The 21,627-nt window shown below is 48.5% G+C and overlaps 2 protein-coding genes across 6 annotated transcripts in view; both read right to left on the bottom strand.

Annotated features, from left to right (window-relative positions):
- Positions 1–21,627, bottom strand: part of LOC114850847 (NACHT, LRR and PYD domains-containing protein 12-like) — a 151,420-nt gene that overhangs the window by 15,999 nt on the left and 113,794 nt on the right. The gene's annotated exons all lie outside the window — the stretch shown is intronic.
- Positions 521–16,175, bottom strand: LOC114846136 (uncharacterized). 2 transcript variants are annotated; one of them, XM_029134914.3, is made up of 12 exons: positions 15,179–16,175; positions 14,015–14,443; positions 13,770–13,914; positions 13,396–13,694; positions 13,083–13,290; positions 12,889–12,996; positions 12,670–12,806; positions 12,378–12,580; positions 12,069–12,289; positions 11,758–11,976; positions 9,001–11,651; positions 521–1,057 (listed from the first exon to the last, which is right to left on the bottom strand). In XM_029134914.3, the coding sequence occupies exons 1-8, from the start codon at positions 15,196–15,198 to the stop codon at positions 12,436–12,438; spliced, it is 1,491 nt and encodes a 496-aa protein (XP_028990747.3). In that variant the 5' UTR covers positions 15,199–16,175; the 3' UTR covers positions 521–1,057; positions 9,001–11,651; positions 11,758–11,976; positions 12,069–12,289; positions 12,378–12,435. The 2 variants fall into 2 exon arrangements, with proteins under 2 accessions (XP_028990747.3, XP_055360113.1); XM_055504138.1 differs by having other exon boundaries at positions 12,069–12,286.

Below are 21,627 nucleotides of genomic sequence, written 5' to 3'. Positions count from 1 at the left end.
TATGGCTTTGCATCATTTTAATATTGCTGTCTATAACAATACACTGGTATTCCACAGCTGTGGAAACAATACAAAACTTACAGTATACCCCATTAAAACACATTAAGGAAACCACTAAAATAATTATTGAAACTTCCTTACTGCTGCTGCTGAATTACAGTGGCCTAATAATTACTTTCTAGGTACTTAACGGAACCCCACATTCCATGAACAGAGGACCCACTGAAGTACTGGGTCAGCCACAAGGTTTTATACCCGCACCTTTATGAGCTGGCAATGAACATTTTGTGCACACAGCTTCCTCTGTGCCCTGTGAGAGGATTTTCTCCAACGCTGGTGAAGTCGTCAGCCAAAGACGAAACAGGCTGAAGCCCAGCACTGTTGATAAAACCCTGTTTTTAAACAAAAATCTGTGAAATATATCCCATGTAGTGATTTAAGCACACCCCTTCTCACTTTATACTTAATATTCACAATGTTACACAAGCACTTCTCATTCTATCACAAAAAGATCACAAACGGTTTTTGCACTTTTTATGATCTACATATTGAAGTACAGCAAGGACAAGGAGGCTGGTTGAAGTAGAGTATATACTTGCAGTTCACCACCAGATGTCACTGTTCTACGTGGTTTACATCTGGGGAATCATGTGACTGGAGATATCAGGCAGAAACTAAACAAGACACAGCAAAACAGGAAATGTATACAAAATAAAACAGGAAATGACACTAGGCGTGGCAATGAGTCCAGAATAGTGACAAGAATGTCTTGAACCAACAGGTCTCTCTTTTCAATACATTTAAATGGGCTGAGACACCCAGCATGTGCCAGGTAATCCTGCAGTGGTTCTGTGGTTTGCAACAGGTCAACCACAGATGCACATTATGACACCTGAAATTTAGACAAGACAAAGAAAGAAGACATTTGAAAACGTTTAAGATATGTTAGGAAACCATACATACATACATATTAATTCATTCAGATTCTGCAAGTCTAAAAATGCTTTGCTTCTCCAAAATAATGGAGAAATAATGGTTGAAAACTGACAAAAAGTGACTCAGTGTAACGGAGTTAATATTAATTCCACTTGTGGTCAGCTGAGGGCGCTGTCTTCCCCCCTCCGGGGTGGGGTGTCACCAAGAAGACAAGGGAGAAGAAGAAGACTGAAGAGTTGTGGCGGGGAAGAAGTCAAGAACGACGCCTGATGACCCCACTGAAAAAGTAGCGATGGCAGCGTGAACGGCCAGACTGTTGTTCAGTCCAGGAAGTTTGTTTGAGTGTTTTGCACATGCGTATTGTTCTCTCTTTTTGGGAAAGGTTTTGGCTTCAAGGATGCTAACTGCATGGAGATGAGTACCTTGTGCTAGTTTCATAAATAAACGTTACAACGTGAACAGACGACGTCCTCCCGACCGTCATTTAATATATAAAACACAACGCAGAGTCACTAAAGGAGGGTTGCTAAACTAACCGGTTGGACGCAAAGTTCGATTGAGTTAGTTACATTGGTGCCGTGACCCGACGTCAAGATCATTTTTTTTTTGGCGGAGGGATTCGTCTAATATCTGGCGGTTTCTGGCGCGACTGAGGAGACAGGACCTTCCAGCGGGACTGTACTGTTGGTGAGGAGCTCTGCATTCCAAATTATCATCAGTGACACCAAGTACTGAATCTACAGGGACACGACCGAACTCATCGGCGCATATCGAGTTTTCATCGTGTCCGCGCAGCAACGGAATCGACGACGGACTTTGGGTGCAGTACCGGCTTCGGTCACGAGGGGGTGGTGTTATGCCACTTTTGAGAGAATTGTGAAAAGACACTAGCTACGGTATCCTGCCCGTTTCGTCTGGACAGTAAGGTTGGATATGAATGTTTAACTTTTTTTCCCTTTTAGGTGCAATTGCTGTTTACTTCCTGATTGTCTACACATTGACTGTCACAGTGTAGAGTATTAAGTTTCTTTTTTTTTGATAATTGCACAGTAACATTAATCTGAGACTCAATATGGCGGGTAATGGAACACATGGTAGGGGGAGAGGACAGGTGACGTTCAGCCCAGTATCGCCTGTTGGCCGTGGCAGAGCAAAATTTCTATTTTCTTCTGATTCATCCACTCCTAAACCAGTTTTCGATGATCTAGCTGCTAATGAAAACATTACAGAGACCCCACAAAGTTTTTCCCCCACTCAAGGATTAAACAGTGAGGGCAAAACAGAGGAATTTCTGGCAGGCATAGCATCCCAAATTGGCCTCTCCATAGGAGAAAGCATAGCATCTTGCATTGAGTCACGTTTAGGCTGTGGGACAACTGGGGTTTTGAGAAACGCTTCTATAGATCCATCTCTGCTGAATGTAATAGTTAGGTCAGACATCACAGAGCCAGTAAGTTTTAAAGGGGACAGCCATGACACCCATACTGTTCAAGAGTGGGAGGCGGTGATGTTGGCTTACTTGAAGAAGAAGGGTGTTCCCGTGGCTGAACAAGCTGATGAAGTGTTGAGTAAGATCTGTGGAAGGGCACGTGAGGTGGTTAAAGTAGGCATACGGAGTAATCCAAGCCTGACACTGACCACAGGCCCAGGTCCCATCTTTGAAATACTAAAGCAGCACTTTAGTGACACAGTTTCATCTGGGATGCCTCTAGCAGATTTCTATGCCACATTGCCGACCCCAAATGAACGCCCTTTTGACTACTGGTTGAGACTTAATAGAGCTATGGAGGTGACAGAAGACTGCCTAAAGAGACAAAATAAGACATTTGACAACCTGTGCCTTGACCTTACTGCCATGTTCATCCGCCATTGCCCCGACCCTGAACTATCTCTCTTATTCAAGTGCAAGCCACTACAGCAATGGACGGTCACTGATGTACATGAAAAGCTTGTTGAGCATAGTAGGGACCGGAGGCAGGTGTCCCAGCTGAGAGGGGCTACGGCGATAACTGCCCAGCAGCAGGAAGCGGAGGCCCACACATGCAGTGTGAAACCTGTCACTGAACATGTTTTAGCCTCACCGCCGACTCAGGGGAGAGATGGAGCAGCTGACCGCCTTGACCACCTAATCACAATGCTGGAGCGGGTGCTACAACACGGGCCACTTCAGCCTGGACCAGTTAGTAGGAAGGATGTGAGAAATCAGCCAAGCCATAAAGCCAGGGTCAGACATACAGTGTCTTGTAACGTCTGTGGGGATGTTGAACACACCACTCACCAGCACTGCCGAGCTAACCACCTGTGTTTCATCTGCTATGCACCTGATCACACACGCAGTAGCTGTCCCAACGCTATGACCTCAAAGACCAGGGCTTCTAATCCCACACTTCAGCAGGAGGAAAACTAGTTGGCCTGCATGGGGTGGGGGGAAGTGCTAGGCCTGACGAGGATCCCCTGGTGATTGGTAGTGAAGACTCTGAGTCTGTCCATCAGAGCTTGTGCGAGGAGAGAGAACTCGGGCGATGTCCCATTCTTCAAAACATACAAAGACTGAAACCCCATGACAATTTGTTTTATGAGAACGTAACTTTGGGTGGTAAAGTGTCAGTCAAGGCTATGCTTGACAGTGGGTCTATGGCTTGCACATTGAGTTCTAATGTAATCCAAAGGCTGTTACAACAGGCTGTTATAAAGACCCCCACTCTGGAACCCACTGATGTTGTGTTGATTGGTTGTGGTGGATCAAAGACGATACCGTCAGGAACATTTGACTTGGAAGTTGAGGTCTGTGGTTGCAGAGCGCTTGTGCCAATGTTAGTGGTTGATGGACAGAGTGAAGACCTGATTATTGGCAGTAACCTCCTGAGATATTTGGTTCAATGGCTAAAACAGGTGAGAGGTTCAGTGGACTGCACCCCAAGAGTGTCACGTCGTGGTAGCGACAGCCAGACAAAGTTGATAAGTTTAATGGCCGAAGTAGATAGGTCTCTGGATGGCCTCCCTGGCAAAGTTGGGACAGTTAAGTTAAAGAGAGCTGTCACTCTGGAGCCTATGACTGAGCACTTAGTATGGGGTAAACTTGAGCATACAGGTGATGTGTCACCTGGTTGCACAGTTGTGATGGAGCCCACTGGTGCTAGGACAAGACCAAGGTCAGTTATAGTAGGAAGAACCGTGGCAGTGATGAGAAGCGATGCGTGGCTGCCCCTGAAAGTGATAAACCCCTTTGACAAAGCCGTTACCCTGAAGCGAAATGCTAAATTGGCTGATGTGTATCCTTGTGCAGCAGTGGAAACATTTAACAGTCCCAGAATGGCCGCTCAGCAGCAAAGTAACTTGCAGCAAAATGCACAATGGTCATCCACCAGGCCTATGGAGTGCTACGATGTGCAAAGCTTAGCTACAGAGGCGTCCAGCTTACCTGATCATCCTCCGCTGGAGGAACACAGTAGCCATGCTGACTCACCCCATCCAGGATTGCACAACATAGGTTTGTCCGACATAGATGTTGACTCCTGTGAGGTGTCGTGTGAGGGCAAAGAGAACCTAGTAAGACTCGTAACAGAGTTTGAATCCATCTTCTCCAGAGACAGGCTGGATTGTGGGAAAGCCACAGGCCATCTCCACAGAATCCGTGTTGTTGATGAGAAGCCATTTCGGTTGCCATGCAGACGTGTACCTCCCACTCAGTATGAGAAACTAAGGCTAGCATTGAATGAGATGGAAGAGAAAGAAATCATAAGAAAATCAAGCAGTGACTTTGCTTCACCCTTGGTGTTAGTTTGGAAGAAGTCAGGTGATGTTAGGATCTGCAATGATTTCCGTTGGCTCAATGCTCGAACCATCAAAGATGCGCACCCACTTCCTCATCCAGCCGATGCTCTTGCTGCCTTGGGTGGTAATGCCTTTTTCTCCACCATGGACCTTACCTCGGGATACTATAATGTGGAGGTCCACGAGGAAGACAGAAAATACACAGCTTTCACATCACCATTTGGGTTATATGAATATAACCGCATGCCACAGGGGCTGTGTAATAGTCCTGCAACATTCATGAGGATGATGTTGACTATCTTTGGGGATCAAAACTTCCTTAGCCTGCTGTGTTACCTGGATGATGTCTTGGTGTTTGCTCCCACGGAAGACCTGGCACTGAAGCGTCTGGAGATGGTATTTCAACGGCTCAAGATTCACAATCTCAAGCTCGCACCTAAGAAATGCCATTTTCTGAGGAGGTCAGTGAGGTTTCTGGGACACATTGTGAGTGCTGATGGCATAGCCACTGACCCAGAAAAGGTAGCAGCCATCACCTCACTGACTGAGGCAGATCTCATGGAGCCGGGAACTAACATCCCTTCACCAAGGAAGGTCAGATCCTTCCTTGGAATGGTGGTATTCTACCAGCAGTTCATTGAAGCCTGTTCATCAATAGCCAGACCACTGTTCAGCCTCACAACTGGGACCAAAAGCCCTCGTGGAAAGGGAAGAAAGCGCCAGCAGGTTCACAGGAAACTCACTGCTGCTGATTGGACAGAGGAGTGTAGGGAGGCATTTCACCAGCTGAAAAAGGCCCTGTTAGACCATGTTCTTTTAGCCCACCCGAACTTCAGTGAACCATTTTTGCTCTCAGTGGATGCATCTTGTAATGGCCTTGGAGCTGTACTGTCACAAGTCCCAACTGGCGAGTCAACAGCCAGGCCCATTGCTTTTGCAAGTAAGTCACTCAGCTATGCACAGTCTAGGTATCCTGCTCATAGGTTAGAGTTTTTCGCTTTGAAGTGGGCGGTGTGTGACAAATTCCACCACTGGCTGAGGGGACACACGTTCACCGTATGGACTGATAACAACCCTCTGACGTACATACTGTCCAAAGCAAGGATAGATGCCTGTGAGCAGAGATGGATCGCTAAATTAGCTCCATTCCAGTTTGACATCAAATACATACCTGGTCCTAAAAATGTGGTTGCGGATGCTCTGAGCAGGGAACCCTTTGTGCAGCCAAGTACATCTCATCGGCTAACAAGGGTGCCCTATGCAAAACTACTGGCCGAAGCTGCCGCAGTGTGCGATCAAGGTGTACAGGAAGCGTTCCGCTGGTCAGCTAATCCACCTGATATGCCCCTTGAGGACAGCCAGCTTATCTCCAATCAGTATGCAGCTGTGGCTCGACCGGGAACCGTGTCATCACAAGAGGTGGCAGCGGTTCTCCAAGTCCATGATCAGCAGGATCCCGACGTGTGTCAATATGCACTTTTACTGCCACAGTTCCCACAGACTGTTAAGACATCGGAGTGTGCTCAAGCGAAAGTGCTATCACATGATGTGCTCTTGGAGAAGCAGAGGTGTGACACTGTTCTTAGCAGAGTGATCTCCTTTGTAGAAAGAGGACGGAGACCATCAAGGAGAGAGCGTGACAAAGAAACAGCTGAAGTCATCAAGCTGCTGAAAGGTTGGGAGAAACTGACACTTAGGAATGGAGTGTTGTATCGTGTGACACAGAACACTGTTTCAAAGAGGAAGCTGTATTCATATGTTGTCCCACTGTCACTGCGTATCACAGTGCTGAAGGGTGTTCATGATGAAGCCGGCCACCAGGGGCAGCAACGGACACTGTACCTAGCAAGACAGAGGTTTTATTGGCAGGGTTTGAGCAAAGATGTAGCAGAGTATGTCAGGCGTTGCAGGAGGTGTGTAGTGAGTAAGTCACCAGAACCTGAAGCCAGGGCACCCCTGGAGAACATCAGAACATCAGAGCCTCTTGAGCTAGTATGCATCGACTTCTGGACAGCTGAAGATGCTTCTAATAGGTCACTGGATGTGCTTGTCGTCACTGACCACTTCACAAAGATGGCACACGCCTTCTTATGCCCTAACCAATCTGCAAAAGCAGTGGCGCATCAGTTGTGGCACAACTATTTCTGCATCTATGGTTTTCCCCAGCGACTGCATTCTGACCAGGGAGCCAATTTTGAGAGTGCTCTAATAGCTGAACTGTTGAGTGTGGCTGGTGTCCAAAAGTCTCACACTACACCTTATCACCCAATGGGTAACGGATCATGTGAAAGAATGAACAGGACACTGGGAAATATGATTCGTGCTCTGCCCCCTAGAGTGAAGCGTAGGTGGCCAGAAACTCTGAAATCTCTGACATTTGCATACAACTGTACTGCCCATGAAACGACAGGTTATGCACCGTTTTTGCTCATGTTTGGCAGAGTCCCAAGACTCCCAGTTGATGTACTCTTTGGCTCTGTCATTGACAACCCTGAGGTCACAGACTATGACAGATATGTCCAGTCATTGAGAAAAGAGTTGAAGGAGGCTATGGACATAGCGCAAGCCACGGCGTCTAAGCAGTTAAAGCGGCACACAGATCTCTATAACAAGAAGGTGCGTGGAGCCCCAGTGGAAGTGGGAGATCGTGTGTTGTTGGCCAATAAAGGGGAGCGTGGAAAGAGGAAGCTTGCTGACCGGTGGTCAAAGACTGTCTATATTGTGATGGACAAAAATGAAGAGAGCCATACTTTCAGGATTCAGGATGCTACCACGGATCGGGAAAAGGTTGTGCATCGTAACCTAATAATGCCAGTGAACTTCCTTCCTCTCCAGGATCCTGACTCTGAAGAAGAGGTGGACACTTTCTCTTTATCAGGTTCTGGAGAACTTGATACTGAGGAGGAGACAGTTGCTGAAGTGTCTGCCGACTCAGTAGCCTATCGCACTAGAGAATGGGTGTCTACCATACTATCTGAGGCCTCTAGCATAGTTGATCAAAGCTGTAACACAGAGGCTGCCATCGGCTCTTCACCTAGCGAACAGGATGATCGTGGGCAGGCTTCTATTGTCAGTGAGCGATCACTCCGGAACACTATGCAGACTGACCCTACTGGTGACATGATCGTGATGACAAGTGAGGGATGTTCTAATGGTGCAGACAGGTTAGTTGTTGCTGATGTTTCACCTGTTCCAAGCACTTGCGCCGACAGTCATGGTGTAGTAATCGATGGTGTTCTAGAGAGGGCTGTTGTGACAGGAAGAGACCGAGTTACGACCAGAGCAGGTAGATTTTTGAAACCTGTTTCTAGACTCATTGAGATAATGCAACAGAAGACAGGTATTGCAGTGTAATACTGTATGAGCAGTGGGGCAAATTCTATTCATGTATTTATTTTCCTTTTTACATCTCACGCTGCATGATTTTAAGATGTGGTTGTTTTTGGTTTGGTCCGGATCTTTCAGGAGATGGGTTTATTGAATCTCTGATGTCATTTTCTTTCTCTCCCCTTGGGAATGAGGTATTTTACAGTTGTGATTTGTGTGAAATGTGTAACGGGCATGTTTTTCACTGTGTGTGGTGATGGGGTCTGGCCAACCTTGTCTCATACTGATTCCTTGATGGATGGTCTTTTGATTGTGATTGCACTTATAACTGTAATTTGGTATATGTAACCTCATTAATGCGAATTGTTTTTTTTAATTATTTTCGTTTATTGTTGTCCTTGTCTGCCTTGTGCATAGTTGTGTTGTTCTCTGCCTGGTATGTCATCTTGGTCATTCAATTTTCTTCTCGTCATTTTTTTCTCTATTGCTTGTAATACAAGTGGAATTCAGCAGGGGGGAATGTAACGGAGTTAATATTAATTCCACTTGTGGTCAGCTGAGGGCGCTGTCTTCCCCCCTCCGGGGTGGGGTGTCACCAAGAAGACAAGGGAGAAGAAGAAGACTGAAGAGTTGTGGCGGGGAAGAAGTCAAGAACGACGCCTGATGACCCCACTGAAAAAGTAGCGATGGCAGCGTGAACGGCCAGACTGTTGTTCAGTCCAGGAAGTTTGTTTGAGTGTTTTGCACATGCGTATTGTTCTCTCTTTTTGGGAAAGGTTTTGGCTTCAAGGATGCTAACTGCATGGAGATGAGTACCTTGTGCTAGTTTCATAAATAAACGTTACAACGTGAACAGACGACGTCCTCCCGACCGTCATTTAATATATAAAACACAACGCAGAGTCACTAAAGGAGGGTTGCTAAACTAACCGGTTGGACGCAAAGTTCGATTGAGTTAGTTACATCAGCAACAATCAAAAATTTCAATTAAGTTATTCTCAATTACATTTGCACTAATGAACTGTGAAGCATAACTATCCTCCTTGAGCTGCAGATTAGTGGTCTTTACTTTAGTCCTTCCAGTGCAGTCCTGCAGATTTACTGGTGTTGAACCTTTAGTTAAAGTCAATTTGGGAAGCAAGACTGAGAAGCACCTCCTGTGCTGATTTAGTGTTTTAGTGTTGAGACGTCCTGTTTAAAGAATAATGAGTAGAATTCTGATTAAAATATCTATAGATAACAGTGGAATTCCATTAATCTATTATTTCAACACAACTTTACCACAATTTTATCATATCATGACTAACAGTGCACACTTTACTTAACATATATTCTAAACCATGAGTATGTAAAGATAGTTCTTCTTCATGTGTTCCTGTAACATTTGCTTGGATACTGTAAGAAGCTGGCAAAATCAATGTTAATGAAACACCTGGAGCTACACACTACTAAGTTACAATATCAACAATATAATTATGAGTCACACAATCTATGTGGTACCTGCATCTGGTGCAACACTACTAACATCTGAGCCCAACTAGTGCTCCGATCAGTAGACAGAATTTAATTATGCCAAACTCCAATTACACTAATAATATTTGCAGTTACTGCACTCTCACTACTGCAGTACTGTAACACAATCCAATAACCTACATATTACTCTCAAGACTGGCTATGATAGCCTTGTTTAAGTCCTCATCATCAGAAGAAAGCTCTGTAATGGAATCCATTACTGAAAGGTAAGCAGCATAGTCATCACTGCTAGCTGATGGAATCTACTTCATGGTGTCATTCAGGTCAGTGAGACCAGATGCTTGAGGTGATACAGTGTACAGTTGTTCTCTGATTACACTATCACTGGATTGGTTTCCAATGGGCCTGTCGTCAACGGACTGGTTCCCTCTAGTTACCCTGTCCCCAAACTGGTTTCCTCTGGCCATGTTGTCACTGCACTCTTGTTGTGATGCAGTGGATTGGTTTTCTTTAGCTCCTCACGTTAAAGGAGAACTAGAAACCTGCTGTGCTGGTGCAGTTTGGTTTCCCCTGGCCCTTGTAATCATATAGTTGCTGATTTGACTAGCAGTTGTTCTTTGGTCACTGAAAGCTGTAGCATCAACTTCCATACAGTTATCCTCTGGATCAAGTCCCTAAAACAGATTATAGCTTTACAACATTATTTTTTAACAGCTTACTGGAACTGAAAGAACACTTGATGGCCTAATGTACACGGTGGTCATGCTTTTTCAGGTAGATGGATATCACAGGGACAAGGCTGGAGACAAGGTTGGTAACAGAACTGGATCAAGACACAGTAAAGATAACAAGACTAGGAACGCTGGATAGTGGTGAGTAAACGCACACAACAATCTGGCAGAGGATTGAAGTGAATACTGGGCTTAAATAAAATGAGTAAATGACAGATTGATTGCAGCTGGTGGATCACAAAACAAAAAACGAGACGCTTCAGACCCTCTGTCCCCTCCGTCATCATGGGAAACGTGAGATCTCTCCCCAACAAGATGGACGAGCTGGCAGCACTCACACGGCACCAACTGGAGTACAGGACAAGCAGCGTCCTGCTGTTCACGAAAACCTGGCTGACTTCACTCATCAATCCTATTTTATCTTAGTAGATAGGACCTTATATTTTAATATATATTTCACATACAATGTAGGGGCTCACTAGACAGTACCAGGAACTCAGAGACAGTGACGGTGATAGTCCAGGGTCCTTTCTGCACCCAGGTTGCCTTCACTCAAATATCACCCTTGATTACTCATATTATAAGACAATCTCTATGCAGAATTAAAGCCAGAGCACATGAACAGGGTTGGCTGTGTAATGGATTTAGATATTAGGACAAGAAACTAAGCTTCTAAGTAACTGTAAAAATAAAATAAAAAATTATTATTTACAGAATATGCATTTACAACAGTTTTACCATCAGTTACAGTGTGTCAAAGAAAAACTACTTTACAAATCTTTTGGCATTTAAAAAAAAAAAAAAACATTAAAAACTTTTAGGCTGTGACAGATTAGCATGTTCTACATTCGTCGTTCAAAAAAATTTGACATTAAAAAATATAGAATAAAAAACTGCCAAACTGTTTTCTTTCTACAAAAAAACCTTAAGAAAGACAAGCAGTATCTGCTCTAATCCTTTAACTTGACAGCAGGCCAAGTATAGATGATAGTTCAAATTATTCATCCAGCCACTCAAGGTCAAGTCCTTCCCCACGAAAGGACTTCCGATTCACCCCATAATCAAATTTGAGTTTGTCACCCACAGCAATGTTTTTCGCTGCCACCAGCAACAAGGTGTCTTTCACTCCACTGCTAAACTGCATTTTGCAGTGAAGAGGTTTAACGTTGGGGTTCTTCCTCGAATGGTTCAGTTTACGTCCCACAGTTTCCAGGGATGGGTGGCATTTGCAACGGCTTGGCTGGGCGTTTATGCATAAGCGCTTCCCATCGGCCATGAAGAAAAATAAGTATACCATGGTGTCTTGTGGTGTGGCCTTAAGGATGGCTTCACCTTCTTCACCAGAGATCAATTCTCCATGGTAATCACAGATAATTGAGCCCTTTGCAAAATGCTTCGTTGCCACAACGCCTGTTAATAGAAAACATTATTTCTGTTATTATCACCATCGTTCCACTAACATTACGTCTTTGTTGGTGGTCAATTACAGTTTCCTATGAATGAAAAGTATTCTTACCCTCTCCTTGTTTGTCATCAAACTTTTTGATGACAAGACCCGACCATTTCTGCCGCTCAATTCTGCTCATCAGGTCCGTGTCTGTTTCCACATCTGTTTTCTTTGGTGGCTGCCATTTTGCCAAAATCTGTTCTGCTGATGGATGATTGGCAGTCCAACCCTCCATCTCAAGCATTCTGGCCACCTTGTTCAGTGTTGGTTGCCGTCTGTAGCATTGTGCTGTCAAAACATGAAGGTATAAATTCAAATGTTTCTATTTTTTACATGTGGTATTCGTATATATTTTGACGCTGTCTTTCAAATCTACTTACATAAAAGGTGTGACTCCCGCAGGCTGAACTGGGCAGCCCTCCACTTATCGTAGAAACTACGATCTTGTGGAAAACCAGCCTCAACTCGTGCTGCCTTTGCAGGAGGCTGTCCATTAAGCGACACAGGAAACACTTCTATGAACTGTGAAAAGGTCTTCTGCTCCTTACTGCTGCTGCTCTCCCCTCTCCTCTTTTTCCTGGCAGGCTCCTCATCAGGGCTGCTATAGAAAGCCATTTAAATGAAGAAACTCTTGACAACATGCCCAAATGTAAGTCACAAGTCTTTGAATTGTGATTCCAGTTACTGACCTGTCTCCTCCTATGGCAGCCAGCAAGTTGGCAGCGGTTACTGCATTCTCCAGGGTTTTCATCCGGTAGTGCTCATTTGCCACTTTATTGGAACGAGCCAATACCGCGCTACCTGTCTCTTCTGTTCCTCAGTGAACATTGTGGAAACTGAGGTTTCTAACACTCGCCTGATCTCCTGGCTGGTGACGTTTGGCAGCTTGTAGCTGTAATGTAAAAATATGTCAGGATTTGAGCTACTACCTAAAGAATTTGAACTGTCCTTATTCATTGGTTTAGCAAATATAACGCTTACTGGAAATGAAAGCGGGACAGGTCATTTGAGACACTGGAAATCGGTCGTCCAGTTGAGCTAATGAAAAATTTCCCCTTGTCATCAACATCTTCCTTTAAGCAAGATGGGCGTACATGCTCAAAATAGGCATCCAGCATCTGCAGATACAAGACATGGCAGCAAAAGTTTAAAACATTGATTCATGGGCTAGTCTTTTGTAATTTTAGTCATATCACTTACAGCAGCATCCTCCGCGTTCATTGCAACTGTAAGTAATTGGGTTTTGTGCTCACTGATGCCAAAACACACTCTTCCATTCACATGTTTTTTGTCCAGCCATTCGCTGACCTGAATAAAACAGAACAGGCACATTTTAGACACACCAAAGAAGTCAGAGTCAGACTAATTTAATGTTCTGTGCCGAGAAAACTTACAGTTATGCCCTCAACGACACCTGGCTTCTGAAAATGTCCAAAGACAAGGATGGCCTCGCAGTAGTAACGAAACAATGTGTTTTCATCTGCCGCTACAATCTGTCCTTCCTTGTACCTAGCAAACAGGCCAAGCATGTCCTCCTTGGACATCCGCAGAATGGCCCGACAGTCGCTCAGTGTCTTTTGGCCTTGAATGTAACAGTTATTCCTGGAATGACACAAATGATACTCAAATCAAGCAGTGAGTTAAGATATATACATAAAAGAATAGTGAAATGGCCCATCGTCAGTAATGTATTAGTCAAATTCTTACCTTGTTGAACACACGGTCCTGCTGTGGGACTCTGCCACTGACTTCTTGATGGTGCTCAAAAACTGGATGTACCCTGCACAGTCATATTTGAAGTCCTTGTTCCCGAATTCCCGGATGTGAAGGAAGGAAACAAAGCGGATCATATGTTTGATATAGTTTAAAATAGTGGCAGGCTTCAGATCGGCATTCCGTAGAGCTTGAATGAAGTCTCTGGTTTCTGTGGTTTTCACAAGGAAGCCCATGTCGACGTCTTTCCCGGTCGGCTGCATGTATCTCAGCATCCGAGACACGTTATCAACCTGTAACAGAAGAAGCTTGTAGCTCAGACATCTCTAGCTGTGGAGGCTCTGTCTCTACTGTTGCAGAAAACTTACTTCTTGTTGGCAGTTTGGGACATCAAGCTCAGACGACAAATACGTTTTGAATTGTTGGAGTACTGGGGTCTCAGCTGGAAACTTGTCGTAGAGTCCCAATCTTTGCATATTGATGCGTACTCCACTCCCCTGTGGAGCAGATGGGCTGCAAATAAAGAAAAAAGGACATTGAAAATTAATAATCTGAACAATTTATGATCAGTTCCTAAAATTGTTTGAAATAAAAACAAGACCTATACACTTACTCTTGCCATGTTGAATCCCCAGATGACCCACCATCGGAATCAGATGAGTCTGAAGCCCCAGTGCTTTTGCTTTTGCTAGTAACAGTGACCTCCATTGGCCTGATGGCCATTGCAGCGGCCCTTTCTCGACTGGTTGCTACCTCATTATCCTGGTCAGAGGGCGCACCAGCCACAAAAAAAGACTTTTCCCGCAAATTTCTGATCATGTTCCATCTGCTGACCTGGTCAGGGATGAGGCTGCACAACTCCATGTAGTCCCAGTTGCGGTGGTAGCGATTCCAATTTTTCACACTTTCTTTCGCCCTCTTCACCTCTGCCTGTCTTTCTTCTGGTGAAGCATTTTTCATGCAGTTTCTGAGAAGGTGGGTGGGCAAGCAGTCCTGTGCCTTGTGGCACAGAAGGCAGTGAACAATGCGGCGATCCTTTTTGCTGTGAGAGGAGGTATAATTCACAGATTATTAGGATGACCAAACAACTAACTTTGTCTTTGTTTGACATTTGTCCCTAATGCAAATGACAATCTACAATGTATGGCTTGAACAAGCATTAATCTGCCTTAGAAGAGCGAAAAGCACATTCCGCTGGGACATCCCTATCAACTTTCCCGCCATTTGTGGTTCACACAAAAGGCCACCATTTTGTCACTAGGTGTGGTCCACACAGATGTTCCACTATAAAACTAAACTCATTCTTTACTACCACTTTTAGTACTAAAATAGTACTAATTACTATTACTATTCCACAATTTACTAAGCCTGCACTAAAACAAAGTAAACTTGACTCATGGTTTTAGAAGAGTTTTGTCTACATCAAAGCAGGCAGAACAACATGTATGTACATGCATGTATGGGCCTGTTTCAATTGTGGTCCACACAAAGGGCCACCATTTTGTCACTAGGTGTGGTCCACACAAATGTTTGCCTAAGCTTCCAACATAAAACTCGACTTATTCTTTACTGTAAGTTTTACGGTTATTACATTATTACTAACTACTAACTACTAACTACTATGACTACTCTACAATTTACTAAGCCTGCAGTAAAGCAAAGTAAACTCATGGCTTTTTTGAACGGCATTCACATTGGGCTAGTTACTCTCAAACAGCAGGCATTAAGAAGCTCACTTCATTACCCAGAAATACATTTAAAATGAAACAAGACTTACGTATTTATTCGAGAATCCATTTCTTCCAAAACTCCTTCTCTCTCCTGTCTTCTAACAAAGCAGAAGAGTCCTAATCCAAGGAGGTCCAGAGGCAGAAAAGAGTCCTATTCAAAGTAGGTCCAAAAGCAAAATGGTCCCTCACAATTCCTTCTGTATTTATCTGAATCAGCCGATCTAAGCCCCACCCACCTGAATTGAATTGACCAACTGCATGTACCTGGTTCAGCCAAATAACTCCGCCCACCTACTAATTGTCCAGGCCAACATTTTTTCACTAGGGTGTTGTCCACACATAAGGATTCCCAAGCTTCCAGCACAACTCAATATTTACTATTACGTTTACTACTTTTATTATTATATTATTATTAATTAATGTTACTACACTTTGATAAAGTAACATATGGTCCCACCAGGCACTGCAAGACTCTCAGAAATGACCTTATTTCTCCACACTGTGCGAATGATGACAATCAGTCCAGGGTCGCCTCCATACCCAGGCTACCTTCAATGATATATAACTCAAATTATTACGACATGTTTAATAAACTACAATGTATAGTCCCACCAGGTACTGCAAAGGACTCAAAAATGGCCTTATGTCTCCTACCCCTCAGCACCCAGGATTCATTTACAGAGATCTCACTCTCGCCCACAGAGATTCTGAAGTTGTATTAACACTCCAATTACTCAGCAGAGCAAAATGATATGAAAACAAGCCTTACAGCACTGCAAAGCTCCGGATTGGAGCTTTAAGGACATACCTGAACCATGCAGTTGGGACCTCAGGTGACTCGCCTGCTTTCTTTAAAAGTGTAGTATTAAAACCCCCATTATCTCAGCGGCACTACATCACACACAGATGGGCCTTACACCAACACAAAGCTACAGATTGTAGCTTTAAGAAGATACCAGAACAATGCAGCGTTCCTATCAATTTCTACAGCTGAGTGAAATGACCTAGATTCAGTGGTCTGGTTCTACGGGGGAGCTTTAGTAGTATCACCCTCCCCCATTTAGAATATTAAGATGTTTTTGATAAACTACAATGTATGGTCCCACCAGACACTGCAAGGGACTCACAAATGGCCTTATTTCTCCATTTTGTGCAAATGTTGACAGTGATAGTCCAGGGTCCTCTCTACACCCAGGCTGCCTTCACTGATATATCACCCTTGCTTACTCAGATTATAAGACAAGCTTTATGCAGTGTAGATCATGTGCTTTTAAATGATACCAAGCTTGTCTGTGCCAGTTGTTCACAGCAGCAGAACGAGCTCCTTCCAGTCAGCTGCTGACCAGATCAATGGCAGTGACTGTGTGCCTCCTGTGTCATGATCTGTGTTTTTGTTCTTGTCATGATCTGTGTTTTTGTTCTAGTTGATTCCTTGTCTTATTTTGGTTCCAGGTTCCGTTTCCTGTTTTATTTTGGTAGTTCCCCGGTCTCTGTTTTGTGTTCTAGCTTCACTTCCGAGTCATGTCACGTCACAGCTGTTCTTGTTTCACCCGGTCGTTATCCTCACCTGCGCTGCATCAGTAATCACTCACCCGTGTATTAGTCACCTCCTGTTCCCGTAGTCACTTGCCAGATTGTCGTTTCGAGTCCCATGAGTGTATCCTTGTTTCCTGTGTTTCCTGAGTGTTCGCGCTTCTCGTGTTTTGTTCCTGTTCGCATCGTGTATCCTGCCCGACCCCGGATTACCTACTTACCGTGAGTTTTTGCCTGTTCCCTGCCTGTACTCTTGCCGAGCCTTTTTGTGTTGACCTGGACCGTCTGACCGTGTCTTGAGGAATAAATCTTTTGTTGATTATAATATCGTCTCCGTGCTGTGCATGTGGGTCCGCCGTCTGCCCGAGTCCCTGACAGAACAATCTGGCCAAACTTGGACCCAGCCAGCATTTAGCCTCCGGTCAGGTCAGTGACTGTTTTTCCTTGTTTTTTACGGCGAATATAACTCTCCCGCGGAAGTATGGAGTTTACCTGCGCCGAGCTACCCAGCGACCTACATAAGTATTTCAAGATCCTTGCGGAGGATTACCGACGGGCTAGTAACTCGGAGGATCAGCGCAGCGCCGTAGAGGTGGCAATAGTGACGCTGGAGGACGATGACACCGCGTTAGATCACCCCAGCGTTCATCGCCTCTACGAGCGACTGTGCGCGAAGTTTGACGAGTTAAGCGACGCGCTCTGTACCACGCCAGCGCCAGTCGCACCGCCGATGGTTTCGGTTTCCTCCTCCCCGCCCCGTCGGATCGTCGTGCCTACACCAACCTGCCCAGCTCCATGGTTGTTTCCCTGGGAGGATTTCCTGCTCTCACGCGGCCCTCAGTCTCCAGTTCAGCCGCGCGCTGCTCAGTCTCCAGTTCAGCCGCGCGCTGCTCAGTCTCCAGTTCAGCCGCGCGCTGCTCAGCCTCCAAGTCAGCCGCGCGCTGCTCAGTCTCCAGTTCAGCCGCGCGCTGCTCAGTCTCCAAGTCAGCCGCGCGCTGCTCAGTTTCCAGTTCAGCCGCGCGCTGCTCAGTCTCCAGTTCAGCCGCGCGCTGCTCAGTCTCCAGTTCAGCCGCGCGCTGCTCAGTCTCCAGATCAGCCGCGCGCTGCCCAGACCCCAGTTCAGCCGTGTGTTACTCATGCCCCGGTGCATCCCTGTCGCCTCCAGGTCCCAGCCCAGTCGAACCTAGCCCAGACCCCAATTCAGCCGTGTGTCACCCAGACCCCAGATCAGCCGTGTGTCGCCCAGACCCCAGATCAGCCGTGTGTTGCCCAGACCCCAGATCAGCCGTGTGTTGCCCAGACCCCAGATCAGCCGTGTGTGGCCCAGACCCCAGTTCAGTCGTGTGTTGCCCAGACCCCAGTTCCGTCCTTGTCCCCGTCAGAGGGCACCGTCCGTCTGACGACTGTTAGCCCCACCCAATCAGGCCCGACGTCTTCCCCGTCGAGCTCGGCAGCTGTAAGCTGTCATGCCAGCTCCGGAGTTGACGCCGTTCCAGTCCCTGTCGGCCATGTTGCGGCCGTTCCAGCTCCTGTCGGCCATGTTGCGGCCGTTCTAGTTCCTGTCGGCTCCTCAGAGGAGGACGCCGTTCTAGTTCCTGTCGGCCATGTTGAGGTCGTTCCTGTTCCTGTCGGCCCTGTAGAGGTCGTTCCAGTTCCTGTCGGCCATGTTGAGGTCGTTCCAGTTCCTGTCGGCCATGTTGAGGTCGTTCCAGTTTCTGTCGGCCATGTTGAGGTCGTTCCAGTTCCTGTCGGCCATGTTGAGGTCGTTCCAGTTCCTGTCGGCCATGTTGAGGTCGTTCCAGTTCCTGTCGGCCATGTTGAGGTCGTTCCAGTTCCAGTTCCTGTCGGCCATGTTGAGGTCGTTCCAGTTCCTGTTCCTGTCGGCCATGTTGAGGTCGTTCCTGTCCCTGTCGACCAAATTGAGGTCGTTCCAGTTCCTGTCCCTGTCGGCCATGTCGAGGTCGTTCCAGTTCCTGTCCCTGTCGGCCATGTCGAGGTCGTTCCAGTTCCTGTCCCTGTCGACCATGTCGAGGTCGTTCCAGTTCCCGTCCCTGTCGACCAAATTGAGGTCGTTCCAGTTCCTGTCCCTGTCGACCAAATTGAGGTCGTTCCGGTTCCTGTTCCTGTAGGCCAAGTTGAGGGCGTTCCCGTAGGCCAAGTTGAGGGCGTTCCCGTAGGCCAAGTTGAGGGCGTTCCCGTAGGCCAAGTTGAGGGCGTTCCCGTAGGCCAAGTTGAGGGCGTTCCCGTAGGCCAAGTAGAGGGCGTTCCCGTAGGCCAAGTAGAGGGCGTTCCCGTAGGCCAAGTAGAGGTCACCCCTGTCTCTGACCCCGTTCCTGTCGACCCTGTAGCGGTCGTTCCAGTCCCCGTTCCTGTCGGCCCTGTAGCGGTCGTTCCAGTCCCCGTTCCTGTCGACCCTGTAGCGGTCGTTCCAGTCCCCGTTCCTGTCGACCCTGTAGCGGTCGTTCCAGTCCCCGTTCCTGTCGGCCCTGTAGCGGTCGTTCCAGTCCCCGTTCCTGTCGGCCCTGTAGCGGTCGTTCCAGTCCCCGTCACCCGTGGAGCCGTAGCGCCCGCCGGCCCCCAGGAGGAGGTCGCGCTAGTCGCAGTTCCTGCGCACCTCCAGGAGGAGGTCGCGCCAGCCGCAGTTCCTGCGCACCTCCAGGAGGAGGTCGCGCCAGCCGCAGTTCCTGCGCACCTCCAGGAGGAGGTCGCGCCAGTTGTAGTTCCTGCGCACCTCCAGGAGGAGGTCGCGCCAGTTGCAGTTCCTGCGCACCTCCAGGAGGAGGTCGCGTCAGCCGCAGTTCCTGCGCACCTCCAGGAGGAGGTCGCGCCAGCCGCAGTTCCTGCGCACCTCCAGGAGGAGGTCGCGCCAGTTGCAGTTCCTGCGCACCTCCAGGAGGAGGTCGCGTCAGCCGCAGTTCCTGCGCACCTCCAGGAGGAGGTCGCGCCAGCCGCAGTTCCTGCGCACCTCCAGGAGGAGGTCGCGCCAGCCGCAGTTCCTGCGCACCTCCAGGAGGAGGTCGCGCCAGCCGCAGTTCCTGCGCACCTCCAGGAGGAGGTCGCGCCAGCCGCAGTTCCTGCGCACCTCCAGGAGGAGGTCGCGCCAGCCGCAGTTCCTGCGCGCCTCCAGGAGGAGGTCGCGCCAGCCGCAGTTCCTGCGCGCCTCCAGGAGGAGGTCGCGCCAGCCGCAGTTCCTGCGCGCCTCCAGGAGGAGGTCGCGCCAGCCGCAGTTCCTGCGCGCCTCCAGGAGGGGGTCGCGCCAGCCGCAGTTCCTGCGCGCCTCCAGGAGGAGGTCGCGCCAGCCGCAGTTCCCTGCGCGCCTCCAGGAGGAGGTCGCGCCAGCCGCAGTTCCTGCGCGCCTCCAGGAGGAGGTCGCGCCAGCCGCAGTTCCTGCGCGCCTCCAGGAGGGGGTCGCGCCCGTCGCAGTTCCTGTCGACCCCCAGGAGGGGGTCGCTCCCGTCGCAGTTCCTGCCGACCCCCAGGAGGGGGTCGCTCCCGTCGCAGTTCCTGCCGACCTCCAGGAGGGGGTCGCTCCCGTCGCAGTTCCTGCCGACCTCCAGGAGGGGGTCGCTCCCGTCGTAGTTCCTGCCGACCTCCAGGAGGGGGTCGCTCCCGTCGTAGTTCCTGCCGACCTCCAGGAGGGGGTCGCTCCCGTCGTATTTCCTGCCGACCTCCAGGAGGGGGTCGCTCCCGTCGTAGTTCCTGCCGACCTCCAGGAGGGGGTCGCTCCCGTCGTAGTTCCTGCCGACCTCCAGGAGGGGGTCGCTCCCGTCGTAGTTCCTGCCGACCTCCAGGAGGGGGTCGCTCCCGTCCCGGCTCCGGCCGCACCTGCATCGGTTCCTGGCGGCCCGGCTCCGGCCGCACCTGCATCGGTTCCTGGCGGCCCGGCTCCGGCCGCACCTGCATCGGTTCCTGGCGGCCCGGCTCCGGCCGCACCTGCATCGGTTCCTGTCTCTCGTCGCGGTGGTCCAAAGAGGACGCCGCTGGCCCCTGCCTCGTCCTTGCCCCGGCCGCCGGACGAGTGGCCTCGCCCTCGGCGCCTCCTGCTGCCCGGATGGCGCTGCCTCCTGCGGCGACGCCCGCCTCGACTCCTCAGCCCATCGGATCGGCGTCCGCCTGGAGGACGTTGCCATTCGGGGTGGCTCCCGGGGACATCGGTCCAGCCCAAGGGCACTAGGAGTGCCACCCTGGCTCAGCGGCTGCTGAGCAGGATCTCGCCACGCCGTCACCCTCCGTGACGGAATCTCTGAACTTCATGTCTTCCCTGGTCGTGGACTTTGTTGTGGACTCTTGTTTTGGCCCTCCCCCGGTCCTCCCTCCACCCACCCTGCTCATGTACCTTGAGGGGTAGGGATTCGGTCCCTCCGCCTGGGACCACCCTCCGCCCGCCCTGGTTTGGGGGGGGGGCTTCTGTAGGCGCCGTGGAAGGCGCCATAGGGGGGGGGGTACTGTCATGATCTGTGTTTTTGTTCTTGTCATGATCTGTGTTTTTGTTCTAGTTGATTCCTTGTCTTATTTTGGTTCCAGGTTCCGTTTCCTGTTTTATTTTGGTAGTTCCCCGGTCTCTGTTTTGTGTTCTAGCTTCACTTCCGAGTCATGTCACGTCACAGCTGTTCTTGTTTCACCCGGTCGTTATCCTCACCTGCGCTGCATCAGTAATCACTCACCCGTGTATTTAGTCACCTCCTGTTCCCGTAGTCACTTGCCAGATTGTCGTTTCGAGTCCCATGAGTGTATCCTTGTTTCCTGTGTTTCCTGAGTGTTCGCGCTTCTCGTGTTTTGTTCCTGTTCGCATCGTGTATCCTGCCCGACCCCGGATTACCTACTTACCGTGAGTTTTTGCCTGTTCCCTGCCTGTACTCTTGCCGAGCCTTTTTGTGTTGACCTGGACCGTCTGACCGTGTCTTGAGGAATAAATCTTTTGTTGATTATAATATCGTCTCCGTGCTGTGCATGTGGGTCCGCC

Source organism: Betta splendens, chromosome 19 (assembly GCF_900634795.4).
Source record: "Betta splendens chromosome 19, fBetSpl5.4, whole genome shotgun sequence".
Classification (NCBI taxonomy): Eukaryota; Metazoa; Chordata; class Actinopteri; order Anabantiformes; family Osphronemidae; genus Betta; species Betta splendens.
This window is presented reverse-complemented; position numbering and strand designations above follow the sequence as displayed.